This window comes from Hyperolius riggenbachi, chromosome 1, assembly GCF_040937935.1.
Source record: "Hyperolius riggenbachi isolate aHypRig1 chromosome 1, aHypRig1.pri, whole genome shotgun sequence".
In the NCBI taxonomy this organism is placed as follows: Eukaryota; Metazoa; Chordata; class Amphibia; order Anura; family Hyperoliidae; genus Hyperolius; species Hyperolius riggenbachi.
The window spans coordinates 625228254-625244918 of NC_090646.1; the positions used below are offsets into that span (position 1 = coordinate 625228254).

The 16665-nt window shown below is 48.3% G+C and overlaps 1 protein-coding gene across 1 annotated transcript in view; it reads left to right on the forward strand.

Annotated features, from left to right (window-relative positions):
* LOC137543640 (C4b-binding protein alpha chain-like) overlaps positions 1-16665 on the forward strand; it is an 88581-nt gene that overhangs the window by 49999 nt on the left and 21917 nt on the right. Inside the window, exon 10 of the mRNA XM_068264781.1 lies at positions 15649-15886. Within this exon, the coding sequence (XP_068120882.1) occupies positions 15649-15886 (238 nt within the window). The remainder of the gene's footprint in view (positions 1-15648; positions 15887-16665) is intronic.

Sequence of the window (16665 nt, forward strand, 5' to 3'; positions counted from 1 at the left end):
AGTGTGGACCCTGGCGGTGGGACCTCTGACAGCAGTAGGATAAATACAACAGCAGCAGCAGGAGGAGGTGGAGTGACGTGTGGCACTGGCAGCAGGCAATGCATAGTGTGGACCCTGGTGGTGGGACCACTGACAGCAGCAGGATGAAAATGAGCGCAGTGTAATATGTTGCCGCTTTTGAAATACAATAAATACATAAATAAATTGATAGGTAAATCAATGCAGCAGGCCAGCAGGAGGAGGAGGAGTCCGGTAGAAATACAATAAATAAATAAATACATAAATAAATTGATAGGTAAATCAATGCAGCAGGCCAGCAGCAGCAGCAGGAGTCCGGTAGAAATACAATAAATAAATACATAAATAAATTGATAGGTAAATCAATGCAGCAGGCCAGCAGCAGCAGCAGGAGTCCGGTAGAAATACAATAAATAAATACATAAATAAATTGAATGGTAAATCAATGCAGCAGGCCAGCAGGAGGAGGAGGAGTCTGGTAGAAATACAATAAATAAATAAATACATAAATAAATTCATAGGTAAATCAATGCAGCAGGCCTTCAGCAGCAGCAGGAGTCCGGTAGAAATACAATAAATAAATAAATACATAAATACATTCATAGGTAAATCAAAGCAGCAGGCCAGCAGCAGCAGCAGGAGTCCGGTAGAAATACAATAAATAAATACATAAATAAATTGATAGGTAAATCAATGCAGCAGGCCAGCAGGAGGAGGAGGAGTCCGGTAGAAATACAATAAATAAATAAATACATAAATAAATGCATAGGTAAATCAATGCAGCAGGCCTGCAGCAGCAGCCCGGTAGAAATACAATAAATAAATAAATACATAAATAAATTCATAGGTAAATCAATGCAGCAGCCCAGCAGCAGCAGCAGGAGTCCGGTAGAAATACAATAAATAAATAAATACATAAATAAATTCATAGGTAAATCAATGCAGCAGGCCAGCAGCAGCAGCAGCAGGAGTCCGGTAGAAATACAATAAATAAATACATAAATAAATTGAATGGTAAATCAATGCAGCAGGCCAGCAGGAGGAGGAGGAGTCTGGTAGAAATACAATAAATAAATAAATACATAAATAAATTCATAGGTAAATCAATGCAGCAGGCCTTCAGCAGCAGCAGGAGTCCGGTAGAAATACAATAAATAAATAAATACATAAATACATTCATAGGTAAATCAAAGCAGCAGGCCAGCAGCAGCAGCAGGAGTCCGGTAGAAATACAATAAATAAATACATAAATAAATTGATAGGTAAATCAATGCAGCAGGCCAGCAGGAGGAGGAGGAGTCCGGTAGAAATACAATAAATAAATAAATACATAAATAAATGCATAGGTAAATCAATGCAGCAGGCCTGCAGCAGCAGCCCGGTAGAAATACAATAAATAAATAAATACATAAATAAATTCATAGGTAAATCAATGCAGCAGCCCAGCAGCAGCAGCAGGAGTCCGGTAGAAATACAATAAATAAATAAATACATAAATAAATTCATAGGTAAATCAATGCAGCAGGCCAGCAGGAGGAGGAGGAGTCGTCACGTATGGCAGGCAGCAGGCAATGTATTGTAATTCCCAGGCAGGCACCTCATGTCCTCCTTTCGCCGACAACAGGTGCCAGGAACGTGCCTTCTATCCAGGCCTGGTTAATCTTCAAAAATGTCAGTCTGTCTACGCCCTCTGTGGACAGGCGAGAGCGCTTCTCGGTGACCACGCTACCGGCCGCACTGAAGCACCTCTCAGACAGCACGCTGGAAGGGGGGCAAGACAATACCTCCAGGGCGTACTGCGCAAGCTCCCTCCAGATGTGCAAGCGCTCCACCCAGTACTCCATGGGGTCCACAGGCTCTTCGCTGCCGGTGTCAAGCCCACTGAAGGACCCCATGTAGTCGGCCACCATCCGGATCATGCGCTGACTGTGACTTTCACCGAAGGTGGCTGCTGCCCGCACCTCCTCTCTCGGCTGCTGTACCTTCATGTAGAACGCCTGCGTCAACGACAGAAGGTCTCCTGGGCGCCTGATGCTGCTGCTGGCCGCAGGCACCTGCTGCTGTGCTGCTGGCTGCTGGACAGGGACAGAGGGAGTGGAAGGCGGAGGGAAGGCTTCCTCCAGTCGCCGAACAAGGATCTCCTGCAACTCCCTTGCTCGCTGCTCACGGTCTCTGGCAGGCAGAAACTGATCCCACCTCCCCCTCAGCCGTGGGTCCAGGATCATGTTGATGCAGGCGTCCTCCCTCGCTTGCATCCGCTTGACCCTGGGGTCTGTGCGCAGGCAGCGCAGCATGTGCGCTGCCATGGGAAACAGGGTGGACCGTCTAACAGAGACATCAGGGTCAGCGTCCTCCTCCTCTTGCCCCTGAGACTCTTCCTCCTCTCTCCACCCTCGCACCACTGCTGCTGCGCTCCGATGTTCCCCCCCAGCAGCAACGTCCAACACCTCCAACTCCTCTTCCAGGGACTCAAATACCTGCGGAGCAGTGGACTGCACAGGCGGCTGCTGTTCCAGCTGCTTCAGGGCCTCCTCTCCCAAATCCACCAAATCGCCAAGTGCCCTGTCCAGCAGACAAACAAAGGGCACGCACTGGCAGAGGGATGCCCGTTGTTCACTCACCAGGTTGGTTCCCTGCAGGAAGGGAGCCAACACCAAGCAGACCTGCTGCATCTGCCCCCATTGCGTGTTGGTGAGGAGCTGGAGTGTGGTACTGCTTCTGCTGCCGGTGCCGGCGACAGTGGCATCATAGATGTACCGGTTGACAGCCCTCCTCTGCTCAACCAGCCGCTCCAACATCGCCAGGGTGGAGTTCCAGCGAGTTGGCACATCTATGATAAGGCGGTGTCGTGGCAGGCCCTCCTGCTGCTGGATGTCTGCTAGTTTTGCTGCGGCAGCTGCTGAGCGGCGGAAAGTGCGCACAATTTTCTGCGCCGCTTCTAACAGCTCCTCCATCTCCAGGTAGGTGCGCATGAACTTTTGCACCACCAGGTTCAGGACGTGGGCCAAGCAAGGGACGTGGAGCAAGTCTCCACTGCTGATGGCAGACAGCAGGTTGGCGGCAATGTCGGACACCACCAATCCAACAGTGAGACCTCTGGGGGTCAGCCACGTCCTCTCCTGCTCCCTGAGGTACCGGAGCACATTACTTGCCGTCAAGGAGTGTTTCCCCAGGCTTTTCATCTCCAGCAGCGCTTGGCAGTGGCGGGCCTTCACGCTGCTGGAGAGACGGGATCGCTTGGCGGTGGGAGCTGCTGCTTCTCCCCTGACCCCGTGCGGTGGCACCACGTAGTGGGCGACTGGTGCTGCTGTGCCCGAGGATGGACCTGCTGCTTCCTCGCTCGGGCTTTCCACCAGGCTGACCCAGTGGGCCGTAAAGGACAGATAGCGCTCTGTCCCAAACCGGCTGCTCCAGGAATCCATGGTTATGTGGAGCCGCGCACTGACAGCGTGATCCAGCGCGCGGCCCACGTTCTCCATGGCAGAGCGGTGCAGTGCTGGGATCGCCCTGCGGGAAAAATAGTGGCGGCTGGGGACTTGCCACTCCGGGATCCCAACCTGCAGCAGCTCTCATCTCTGATGTCACTCCCCTCCTGCACAAACGAATATGGCAGGAGCTGGGAGCACATGGCCCGGGCGGGAGGCAGCACCTTGGTCACACCGGGGAATGCTTCGCTGAGCAGGGTCTGGCGGCGTTTGCCTGCACGGGACGATGAGGAGGCCACTGTGGAGGGAGCTGATGAGGCCACTGAGGACTGGCTGCCCGGGGGGGGGGGGGGGGATGGGAGTGAGTTGCTGCTGTGCTCCTACTGCTGCTGCTGCTGCTGGATGGGCAGGAGGGTCGGCTGCTGCTGCTGCTGCTGCTGAAATCTGTGCAGTGGCTGTCTGGCTCTGACCACTGCCTGCACCACTTTGCATAAGCTTCTCCAACTCATTAAAGTCCTCAAAATGTCAGCTCTGTAAGTGGGTCTGCAGGCACGAGGTACTCAATTTGTGGATATCGCGACCTCTGCTGAGACTGAGATTGCAACTGTTGCAAATTGCACGGGTCGGGTCCACTGGGCACTTGGTGAAGTACCGCCAGACTGGGGACTTCAACCTGCTCTTTGCGCTTGAGGGCTGGGGTTTTCGGGTGCCCTTGGAGGATTGTGCCTTTTTGGTTGTAGTTAGAGGTTTGCTGCGAGTGGTGGTAGCGACTGAAGCAGTAGGCTGTGGCTCCTGCCTTCCACGCCCTGTGCTGGCCGCCTTGCTGCTGCCGCGCCTCTGCGCCAGAGACGCCTCCTCCTCCAATGATGAGCTGCCTTCAACCAACTGTGCTGGTGGTACTGGTGGCACATAGGAAGGATCTATCAAGTCATCATCATCAATCCCACACAAATCCTGTGAGCCCGACTCAACCAACTCCTCTACCCCAACATCCCCTGCATCCTCCTCCTCAGCGCCAACAACAAACTTCTGCACCTTTAACTCCTCCTCCTCCTTGCATGGCCCCATCATCTCCAACTCATACTTCTCCAAAACATCCCTGTACATGGTCACAGTCTCAGGGGAGAAGAGCGTGCTCATTGAGGGCAGGCTGGTCGATGGGGTCACCGTGACCATGGCCTCAAGCGCTGGTGGAGGCCTGCTGCGGACAGGAGTGCTGGTGGCACTAGTCTCGCTGGTGCTGGAGGCCTGGCTGGAAAAGGTGGCTTCCTGCCCCGCAATCATTTCCACCACATCCTGCACCTGACCCTCCCCAATGGGCCGTGGGCGATGACCCGTCTCAAAGATGGGCGCAACACGCTGCTGTTGCACCTCTGCTCCCTCCTCCCTGTGGTCAGTGGCTGGCGGCGCACCAGTCCCAGACCTGCTGCTGCTGGCAGTGGCTCCTGCAATGGCGCTTCCTCTCCTGGTGGTGCCTCGCCCTCTACCTCTACCTCTACCAGTCATAGTGCACTATACAAATACAGTAAAAAAAAATAAGTAGAAGAGGGCGGGAAAGGGTGTAAACTTTAATAAAGTCTGTGTTGGTGGTGACTTGGTGGTGACTAGTAGTACAGTAGTAGACACTAGTAGTATGCACGTACGCAGGTAACTAAGAAACACCTAGCGTACTATGCTACAAGTATGTCGTGCGGCAGACAATCGGTGACAATTACAAACGGCCACACACGGACGCAATCAATCAATAGGCTCAGGCAGGTGAGGTGACAGACAGTCACAGGTCACTCACAACGGATGCTGGTGTGGTGGCCTGTATGTGTTGTAAGTAACTCTTATTTATTACACACACTACAGATGATAATAAAATCACACAGTAAAATTGAAAAAAAAATTAGTGAACGGGTACTAGACTAGTAGTATAGTAGTAGACAGTAGACACTAGTAGTATGCACGCAGGTAACTAAGAAACACCTAGCGTAATAGGCTACAAGTAAGTCGTGCAGCAGACAATCGGTGACAATTACAAACGGTCACACACGGTCAGACGCAATCAATCAATAGGCTCGGGCAGGTGAGGTGACAGACAGTCACAGGTCAGGTCACTCACAATGGATGCTGGTGGTGACCTGTCACTCACAGTCAGTAACTAACTAACACAGTACTGAAACTAATAAAGTAACAGACTACAGCAGCAATAATTAACTAAACTAGTACTACTAGTACACAACTAACTAGAATCCCTAACCTACCTAAGCTAGTAGTAGGCTAAGGCTACCTAGGCTAGCAGGCCTAGCCTGCTCACAGACTAACACTAGCCTAGCACAGTATACACTATACACTAGCTGACTAAAAACAATCAAAATACTAGCTAACTATATAAGACAACAATAAATGTGTTTAGGAGGTGTTTAGGAAGCAAAACGCTAGGTTTAGCAGTGAAAACCACTTGCTCAGACACAGCACAGCACTGGAGAATCTCTCAGTACCAGCAGCAGTCACACAAGTGGGTGGCTCCGCAACATGGCCGCCGCCTTATATAGAGGAGGGGAGGGCCAGGCTCCCCTCCTCTGATTGGTTGCTAGGGTTGCCAGCTCCTCGGCAGGAGGACTTCTGATTGGCCCAATCACGTCATCCCCGAACCCCGAAGCCGAAACCGAACCCACAGTTCCATTCGGCCGAATTCGAGCGTGCACATTCGGCATGCTTCGTATTCGGGTTCGGCTCGGAATCGCAGCATTCGGGTTCGGGTTCGCATGCGGCAAACCTAAAAAACACCCGAATTTTTCGGGGAAACTTCGCATTCGGGGTCCTGCTGAGCAACCCTGCGTGTAGTCAGAAATACTGCGGTACAATAGGAATGAGGCAAGGCTAGGTCAATAACAGGCTGATTTCATACACAGGTGGTCAGATGGGTTTAGTATAGAAAGTAGAGACAGAGACAAAAACATTAAACAGGCTGAGGCCATACACTTAGATTAGATGGCTGAGGTACAGACAAGGAGGAGACAGAATCAGAATGAGGGTTTAACCGGGTCATACACAGAATAACATTTAGAATAATATACAATTTACAATATATATATAACTGGTCTAACTAGAGTACATATACAGGATCTTCTCAAAAAATTAGCATATTGTGATAAAGTTCATTATTTTCTGTAATGTACTGATAAACATTAGACTTTCATATATTTTAGATTCAAATACACACAACTGAAGTAGTTCAAGCCTTTTATTGTTTTAATATTGATGATTTTGGCATACAGCTCATGAAACCCCCAAATTCCTATTTCAAAAAATTAGCATATTTCATCCGACCAATAAAAGAAAAGTGTTTTTAAAACAAAAAAAGTCAACCTTCAAATAATTATGTTCAGTTATGCACTCAATACTTGGTCGGGAATTCTTTTGCAGAAATGACTGCTTCAATGCGGCGTGGCATTGAGGCAATCAGCCTGTGGCACTGCTCAGGTGTTATGGAGGCCCAGGATGCTTCGATAGTGGCCTTAAGCTCATCCAGAGTATTGGGTCTTGTGTCTCTCAACTTTCTCTTCACAATATCCCACAGATTCTCTATGGGGTTCAGGTCAGGAGAGTTGGCAGGCCAATTAAGCACAGTAATACCATGGTCAGTAAACCATTTACCAGTGGTTTTGGCACTGTGAGCAGGTGCCAGGTTGTGCTGAAAAATGAAATCTTCATCTCCATAAAGCTTTTCAGCAGATGGAAGCATGAACCCACTTTTGAACCATAAACAGTGGCAGAAGCGCCTGACCTGGGCTACAGAGAAGCAGCACTGGACTGTTGCTCAGTGGTCCAAAGTACTTTTTTCGGATGAAAGCAACTTTTATATGTCATTCAGAAATCAAGGTGCCAGAGTCTGGAGGGAGACTGGGGAGAGGGAAATGCCAAAATGCCTGAAGTCCAGTGTCAAGTACCCACAGTCAGTGATGGTCTGAGGTGCCATGTCAGCTGCTGGTGTTGGTCCATTGTGTTTTATCAGGGGCAGGGTCAATGCAGCTAGCTATCAGGAGATTTTGGAGCACTTCATGCTTCCATCTGCTGAAAAGCTTTATGGAGATGAAGATTTCATTTTTCAGCACGACCTGGCACCTGCTCACAGTGCCAAAACCACTGGTAAATGGTTTACTGACCATGGTATTACTGTGCTCAATTGGCCTGCCAACTCTCCTGACCTGAACCCCATAGAGAATCTGTGGGATATTGTGAAGAGAAAGTTGAGAGACGCAAGACCCAACACTCTGGATGAGCTTAAGGCCGCTATCGAAGCATCCTGAGCCTCCATAACACCTGAGCAGTGCCTCAGGCTGATTGCCTCCATGCCACGCCGCATTGAAGCAGTCATTTATGCAAAAGGATTCCCGACCAAGTATTGAGTGCATAACTGAGCATACTTATTTGAAGGTTGACGTTTTTTGTTTTAAAAACACTTTTCTTTTATTGGTCAGATGAAATATGCTAATTTTTTGAGATAGGAATTTGGGGTTTTCATGAGCTGTATGCCAAAATCATCAATATTAAAACAATAAAAGGCTTGAACTACTTCAGTTGTGTGTATTTGAATCTAAAATATATGAAAGTCTAATGTTTATCAGTACATTACAGAAAATAATGAACTTTATCACAATATGCTAATTTTTTTAGAAGATCCTGTATATGGGCAGTGTCTGTATATATATATATATATATATAGCTCTGAAAACTAGCTGACTAGACACAGTAGCAAGACAAGGTCCAGCGCTCAGTGAACTGATAGCTATAACAGACAGCGAGTAACTAAATGCCTAGGGCTTATATAGCAGGAATAGAGCACAGGCCAAGCCCCCAGGAAAATCAGACCATTCAGTAACATCCCTGCAGCAAGTGTCAGCTGACTGCAGGAATCAGCTGACAGACCTCAGACACGCCTCCTTAACTTACAAAGGCAGCTTTGAGCTGCAAGCGTCCTCTTAGGGAGACTGCAAGAAACAACACGCTGACCCACATCTACAGGGGAGCTGGGGATGCGAACATGCTGACTAACATCTACAGGGGAGCCGGGGATCCGAATGACCAAAGAGGAAGTTTCCTTCAGCTGCTCAACACCATCAGAGCAGCCTTCAGAGACTACACCAGATAAGTTTGTTACATTACCCCCCTCGAGGGGTGGACTCCGGACACTCCCTACCTGGCATATCAGGATGTTGACAATGAAGTTCCTGAATTAACTCATCAGCATGGACTTGCCGTGCAGAAACCCAACTTCTCTCCTCTGGGCCATAATCTTTCCAATCCACCAAGTATTGTAGAGAATTACGGAACTTCTGAGAATCCAAAACTCTTTCTATCTCATACTCAGGTGCCCCATCCACCTCAATAGGTGGAGGAGGATCAGGAGAAGAAACATTGGCTGCTGGTTCCAATAAAGATACATGGAAAGATCTTACTCCCTCCATAGACTGAGGCAAAGTCACCCGATATACATCATTCATTTTCTTAGCAATAGGATAAGGCAGAGGTCCCCAACCTGGGGGCCACGGCCCCCTGGTGGTCCGTGGGCAAATTTCTGGGGGGCCGCGGCGGATCTGGCCTTTCTTCCTCTTCCCCCCCACCCTCCCCGCGGCCGCCGTTCTGGTTACCTTAAGAGCAGCGGCCGCTTCCTCCCTTATATTCCCCATAGCCCCTCTCCTTCCTATCTCGTATTACAGCAGCACTTCCATTGCGGCTGCTGTAAGGAGGGAAGGGGGCGGGGCAGGGGTTCCCATGGTAACGGCAATCGCCGCTACAGGAAGCCGCTGCCCTGCTTCCTTCCCTTCTTTACAGCAGCCGCGCTTGTATTACAAGATGCTGCAACCGGGGAGAGGAGCGCCTGGGGGAATATAAGGAAGGAAGCGACCGCCCGCTCATAAGGTAACAGGAGCGGCGGCTGTGGGGTGGAGAGGGCACCTAGCCTAGCTACACTGGGGCACTGTACTGGGGTAACTACTAGCTACACTGGGCTAACTGTACTGGCGACACTGGGGCAGCTATACTGGGCTAACTATACTTGCTATACTGGGCTAACTGTACTAGCTATACTGGGCTAACTGTACTTGCTATACTGGGCTAACTGTACTTGCTATACTGGGCTAACTGTACTTGCTATACTGGGCTAACTATACTTGCTATACTGGGCTAACTGTACTTGCTATACTGGGCTAACTGTACTAGCTATACTGGGCTAACTGTACTTGCTATACTGGGCTAACTGTACTTGCTATACTGGGATAACTGTACTAGCTATACTGGGCTAACTGTACTTGCTATACTGGGCTAACTGTACTAGCTATACTGGGCTAACTGTACTAGCTATACTGCTATACTGGGCTAACTGTACTTGCTATACTGGGCTAACTGTACTAGCTATACTGCTATACTGGGCTAACTGTACTTGCTATACTGGGCTAACTGTACCTGCTATACTGGGCTAACTGTACTAGCTATACTGGGCTAACTATACTTGCTATACTGGGCTAACTGTACTAGCTATACTGGGCTAACTGTACTTGCTATACTGTGGTAACTGCCGCCGCCACTAGCCATGCCCCTCCAACTCCTCCCCGCCCCCCGGGGGGGCGGAGAAAATTTTGGTCGGGACAGTGGGCCCGGTCTCAAAAAGGTTGGGGACCCCTGGGATAAGGTCCAATATATTTGGGACCTAACTTGGCAGATGGTTGACGGAGAGGAATGTTGCGGGTAGACACCCACACCATATCTCCAGGTGAAAACTCTTACTCAGGGGACCGATGACGATCAGCCTGAGATTTTTGTTGAACAACCGCTCCTTTCAAATTTTCCCTGACCTGAGCCCAGACTGTCTGCATGTGAGAAATCCATTCCTCCAAGAGTGGATGAGAGGAATGTGAACAGGAGAATGAGGTGAATTTAAGAGTTTGGGCAGTAACTACCTGAAATGGTGATAATTTGGTGGAGGAACTAGAGAGGTTATTAAATGCGAATTCCGCAAATGGTAAAAACTGAAGCCAGGTCTCCAGATGATCAGACACAAAACATCTGAGGTACTGCTCCAGGAATTGATTACCTCTTTCAGTCTGACCGTTGGTCTCAGGATGAAACTCAGATGAAAATGACAAGGAGATTCCTAAATGAGAACAGAATGATCGCCAAAATTGGGAGACAAACTGAACTCCCCCATCCGACACAATATTCTCTGGGATACCATGTAAACGAAATACATGTTCTGTTCTATAAATAATTCTACCAATTCGTTGGCAGAGGGCAATTTACATAATGGAATAAAATGAGCGATCTTACTAAACCTGTCGACAATCACCCCTACCCCCACCCTTGGGCTTTGTAGCTACAAAATAGTCTCATTTTGTAAAGTGAAGTGAAAAATATCTATATAAAAATGAATAAAAAAAAATGTAACTGAACATTAGCATGTGCATATGTATTCGTTACCTTTGCCATGCAACCCCATACCAACCAAATTCTTCAAGGTCTACCCAAACAACAAGCCGTGGTTCACCAACAAGCTACGGCATCTGCGGAGGCAAAAAGAGATCGCACACAAGTCAGGCAACCAGGAGGACTACAGGAGGGCGAGAAATGACCTAAGTCGAGAACTGAGGGCTGCCAAAAGGGTCTATGCTGAGAGAATGGAACAAAACCTGCGCTCAAATGACACTCGAGCTGTGTGGAAGGGGCTTAGGGCTGCCACCAACTACAAGCCCCCCCCCCCCCCCCCCAACACGCACCTCCCAGTCCGGAGCTAGCCGAAGAACTCGGCAAGTTCTACTGCAGGTTCGAGAGTCAGGTAGAACCGAGGGGTCACCTGGAATCGCCAAATCCCCCTTCTCGCCCCACAGTGAACATCAGGAGCCCACCTCCTTCTCCAGTAGCGAGCGAGGCTGATGTCCTGAAACTCCTGTCAAGGTTAGGCACCAGGAAAGCCCCAGGTCAGGACGGCGTGTCTCCAGCCTGCTTGAAAACCTGCTCCAGGCAACTCGCTCCCATCCTCTCCACCATCTTCACCAAATCACTAAGTGAAGGCACAGTCCCCAGATACTTCAAGAGGTCGACCATCATACCTGTCCCGAAGAAACAGGGAGTCCCTGACCTGAACAACTTCAGGCCGGTGGCCCTTACGTCCATCATAATGAAAACCCTGGAGCGAGTAGTCCTATCCAACCTCAAGATCTCCACCTTGCCCCTCCTAGACCCCATCAGTTCGCGTACAGGGCGAACAGGTCCACTGATGACGCTATTAACATCTGCTTGGAGTCCATTTATGAGCACCTTGACAGACCAAGCACGTATGCCAGAATTCTACTCCTGGACTTTAGCTCGGCATTTAACACTATCTGTCCACGCATCCTACAGGAAGAACTAGCCACACTTGGTGTGCACCCAAGCCTGCGCCTCTGGATTACAGACTTTCTCACCAACAGCACCCAAACTGTCAGGCTGGGTGGCATCTACTCACAAACCATGACCACGAATACAGGTGCCCCCCAAGGCTGTGTCTTGTCTCCACTGCTGTTCTCCCTCTATACAAACAACTGCAGATCCAAGGCAGACTCGGTCAAGGTCATCAAGTTCGCCGACGACACCACCATTGTCGGTCTCATCACCAAGGACAACATCCAGGAGTATAGTCAGCAGGTGGAAATAATCTCCCAATGGTGCAAGGAGAACAAGCTAGTACTGAACACTACAAAAACCGTCGAGCTAATCGTCGACTTCAGGAAGTCCGCACCCACCCCACCACCAATTCACATTGATGGTACGGAAGTGGCCAGAGTGCAGTGTGCTCGCCTCCTGGGCACTACCATCTCCAGTGACCTCAGCTGGAGGCCTAACATCACTGCCATCCAAAGGAAAGCCCAGCAGAGACTCTACTTCCTTCGTCAGCTGAGGAAGTTCGGCATGGCCCCAGAGATCTTGACCAGCTTCTACTCCGCCACCATTGAATCGATTCTCTGCTCCTCCATCCTGGTCTGGTACACTGGCGCCACCGCCAGTGACAGGCTCACACTTCAGAGAGTCATCAGGGCAGTGGAGAGGGTCATTGGGAGACCTCTTCCCCCATTTGACCTCCTACACAAGAGAAGGCTGAGATCAAGGGCGCCGAGGATCGCTAACGATCCCACTCACCCGGGCCGCCGCTACTTCTGTCAGCTCCCACTGGGGCGGAGGCTTCGGGCCATCTCCACAAGGACTTCCAGACACAGTAACTCTTTCTTTCCCGCGGCCGTTAGCCTCCTAAATTCCCTCCACATACTCCCATCTGCACACAATAACTAATGATAGGCCATTCTATGTCTTTTGACCTGTCACGGGTACTGTTTAACTGCTGCTCTTGCATGTAATGCAAATGTTAGTGCAATATAATGTATTTTTCTTTGTAAATGCTTGTCCTCTGCTGTAAATGCTTGTCCTCTGTGTATAAGTGTAATGCAACTTCTGTTCTGCTGTTCTACGCTACCTATCGCTGTCTCTTCGGAGCTATATGTACTGTGCCAAACCCAATTCCGGGCATGACCCTGTTATGCTTGGCGAAATAAAGATTTCTGATTCCTGATTCCTGAAGAAGTCCTGGTGCAGCCAATTACCATCAAAAGTCACATAAACAGTGAAATGACGTCCACATGTGACATCTAAGTGTCACATGATCTGCCAGGATAAACACACCCCAGTCTCCAGAGGCTTCAACACCACTAAGGGCCTGAACCCACTGACGCAGTTTGGTCAGCTTTTCAGTTACAAATCAATGTTACAGATGCTAAAAAGTGGACACACCTGCATTAGTGGGCTCAGACCCTAAGTAACAGGCATCACACCACGAAGATCAAGGAACTCTCTAAACAAGCATGGCCAAAGTTGTTGAAAAGCTAGGTTTAGGTTATAAAAAAAATCATAAACAATATCAAAACCTATGAAGATACCCCAGATATCAAAGAGTACTAAAGTCTGCAGTCAACGGGTAAGGCCTTGTTCACATCATTTAGCAGGGATGGCCATGCGATTGGAACACAGCGCGTATGATCACACGCCAGCTTCGCTACTATGTGCTGCGCTGCTGATCCCATTCACTACAGTGAATGGGTCAGTGCTGCGATTCCCGAAAAATGCATGCAGTAGTGCGACAGCGCATTGCACTACTGCGCAGCGTATAAGATGGGAATGGTAGAAGGGCTGTCTATGCGCTTCTACCGTTCTTGCATGTCGCACACTATATGCGCCGCCGAAATGCGCACGGCATCGCATATAGTCTGAACAAGCCCTTAGTTCTTGCGTTCAGAATGAACAACAAGGGCTCCTGCGATGGGTAAAAATGACTCCTGAGGCAAAGTGGGGAGTTTCTGCACAGTCTCATGGCAACGATGCTTCAAATACTGCACTGTTGTAATGGTTGCAGAGTAGAGATGGTCAATGAGATGCAAATAACTCCAATTTGCATGCAGATTTAAAGGGAACCTGTGAGATTTAAAGGGAACCTAAACTGAGAAGGATATGGATTTTTCCTTTTAAAATAATACCAGTTGCCTGAATCGCCTGCTGATCCTGTGTCTCTAATACTTTTAGCCACAGCCCCTGAACAAGCATGCAGATCAGGTGCTCTGACTGAAGTCAGACTGGATTAGCTGCATGCTTGTTTCAGGGTGTGATTCAGCCACTATTGCAGTCACAGAGATCAGCTGGACTGCCAGGCAACTGGTATTGTTTAACAGGAAACATCCATATCACTCTCAGTTAAGGTTCCCTTTAAAAGAGCCCCTATGGGGTAATCACCTCATGAGGGGGAAGCCTCTGTATCATAATCAGGCTTCTCCAGTCCCCCTCCACAGTCTTGTACCAGCGCTGGGACCCCCCCACATGCCAGCTTGTCTGCGCTTGTTAACTCTTGTGCATGCGAGTTAGCTCCATCCTGCTTGTTCTTCTTCAGAATAACCCGGGCCGGATCGGGTCCGTGTTACTGTGCAGTTGCGCGCTATCTGTGCCTGTACAGTAGCCAGACCCGATTGGGTTTGATTATTTTTATCGGAGCTAAAGATGCTCATTCGGATTCTGCCAAATTGAAATTCCTGCATTTCTGATCGTAAATCCACATTTCCGAGTAGAAATCGGAAATTGGAATTTAGCGGAAATCCAATTTACCCTAACTCGGTAATTTTAGCCCACTCACAGAACTCGGAAGCATTGGACCAATCAGACAATGCAGAATTTTTATGCAAAAATTTTCAGATTTTCCATTTTTCATTTTTCTGAGTTCTTTATTAATTTTTTGCATTCTCTGATGCAAAAAAATGACTAATAAGAAAGTAGAACATTGGAAAATTCAAAATCAGAATTTCCACAAAATCGGAAATGAGCATTTCCGACCATCCTTAATCGGAAGCCACTTTTTGGGAGTCCCAGCGCTGGAACAGGACTGCAGAGGAAAAGAGGGAGGCTTCTTAAGGATCCAAAGGCTTCCCCCTCTTGAAGGTGAGTACCTCATAGGGATACTTTTAAATCTCTCAGGTTTCCTTTAACCACCTCACGACCGCCTAACGCTGAAAGGCGGCTCCACCAGAACCGCATAATGCCGGTCGGCATCAAGTCCTGGAGGAGTGGTTTGCAGGGGATCAGGTGCACGCGATGCCCCGCTCTGTCATCAGTCTGCTGTTAGATGGCAAAACCGCCGTCTATTTACATTGTACAGCGCTGCAATCTACAGCAGCTCTGTCACTCGGCTGTCCCCTGGGGTGGCTCCGAAAGCGATCCCCTCTCATAGGCTGATGCCTATGAAAGGGGATCGCCCTGATTGACTGTCGGGAGGAGGGGGGAAGCATACATGAAAAAAAAGTATTTTTATTAAAAAGAAAAACTGCAGCAAGGCAGAGCAGGAGCGGTGGACTGATAGATAGGCCATAGCTTTTGTAATGATTTTATGGGAAAAAAATTATAGGTTTTTTTTGTTCGTTTTCTTTTTAAGATAAGCAAGACAAATTGTTATTTTTGCCCATATATGGAAGAAAACTTTTCAAGGTGTGACTGTGCAACTTTATGCAGTTACGTTTTTTTGTAACACAGTCTTTAATAAATAGATCACTGAGATTATATTTTAGGCATTTGATCTTCAGTACTTTGTTTTAATTATTTTTCCCCCTAAATCATATGCATTAAACTGAATAGAATTGATATCTTTTTTCTTTAGAAAACGGTTGCAAATCTCCAGTGATACAAAATGGACGTGTGACCGAGAAGAACGGTAAAGCTTACAACCCCGAGGAGGACGGCTATGGTTTCTCTGGAAATGACAAAATCTCCATTGCTTGTAATGAAGGCTATCAGCTGAATGGAATGCACCTTGCTATATGTTCTAAAGAAGAAAGATCATTCACAAACTGGTTCCCAAAACCGTACTGGTTTCCTGAGATCGGAGGCTGTGAGAGGTGAGTGCATTTCAGTTTTACATTGTATCTGTTACTGGGGCTGATTCACAAAGCTTTTCTGTTGAATTCTCTCACATTAATTATTAACTCACAATTTATCCCTCCTTCATTTATTTAAAAACAAAAGTTTGCTTTCTTAAAACAGAAAGAATTTGCGATAATTCAGGTTGAGTGAGCTTGAGATGTCTCCCAGTGCATCACTGCTGAATATATGCAAATTAACCATTGTTACCCTTAGCAGCTAAACACACCTCCAGAACCGCTGGAATGCAATGATGTGTCATTTTGTTAATTTGTACAGAGCCATAATAATCCAACATGCATTGCATACAGACTGTTTTGGATTGTTTGATCCTCATCAGTGCATGGCATGGATTAATTTGCCTCTATAGAGTAGGGCTTGTAACACTGAGAGGTACAGACTAACCAGGAAGCTCATGGTGACCCAGAACTCATTGGGGTGTGTAAGGGGCTGCAATGCCATGCAGTCTGTATGCATGTTGGATTACTATGGCTCTGTACAAATAAACAAGCTGACACATCATTGCATTCCAGCGGATCTGGAGGTGTGTTTAGCATCTAAGGGCCGGTTCACATTACAAAACGTGGATGGCCACGCATGCGTAACGCAACGCATGCGAATGCGCGCCATCCGCGTTTGTATGCGTTGCGTGGCTGATCCCATCACTGAAAAGTGAATGGGACAGCCGCGCGCTTTTGCAAAATCTGTGTGCAGCCCGCGTTCCCGGACCGCACTGGTCCGGAATGCATGCAGTGTG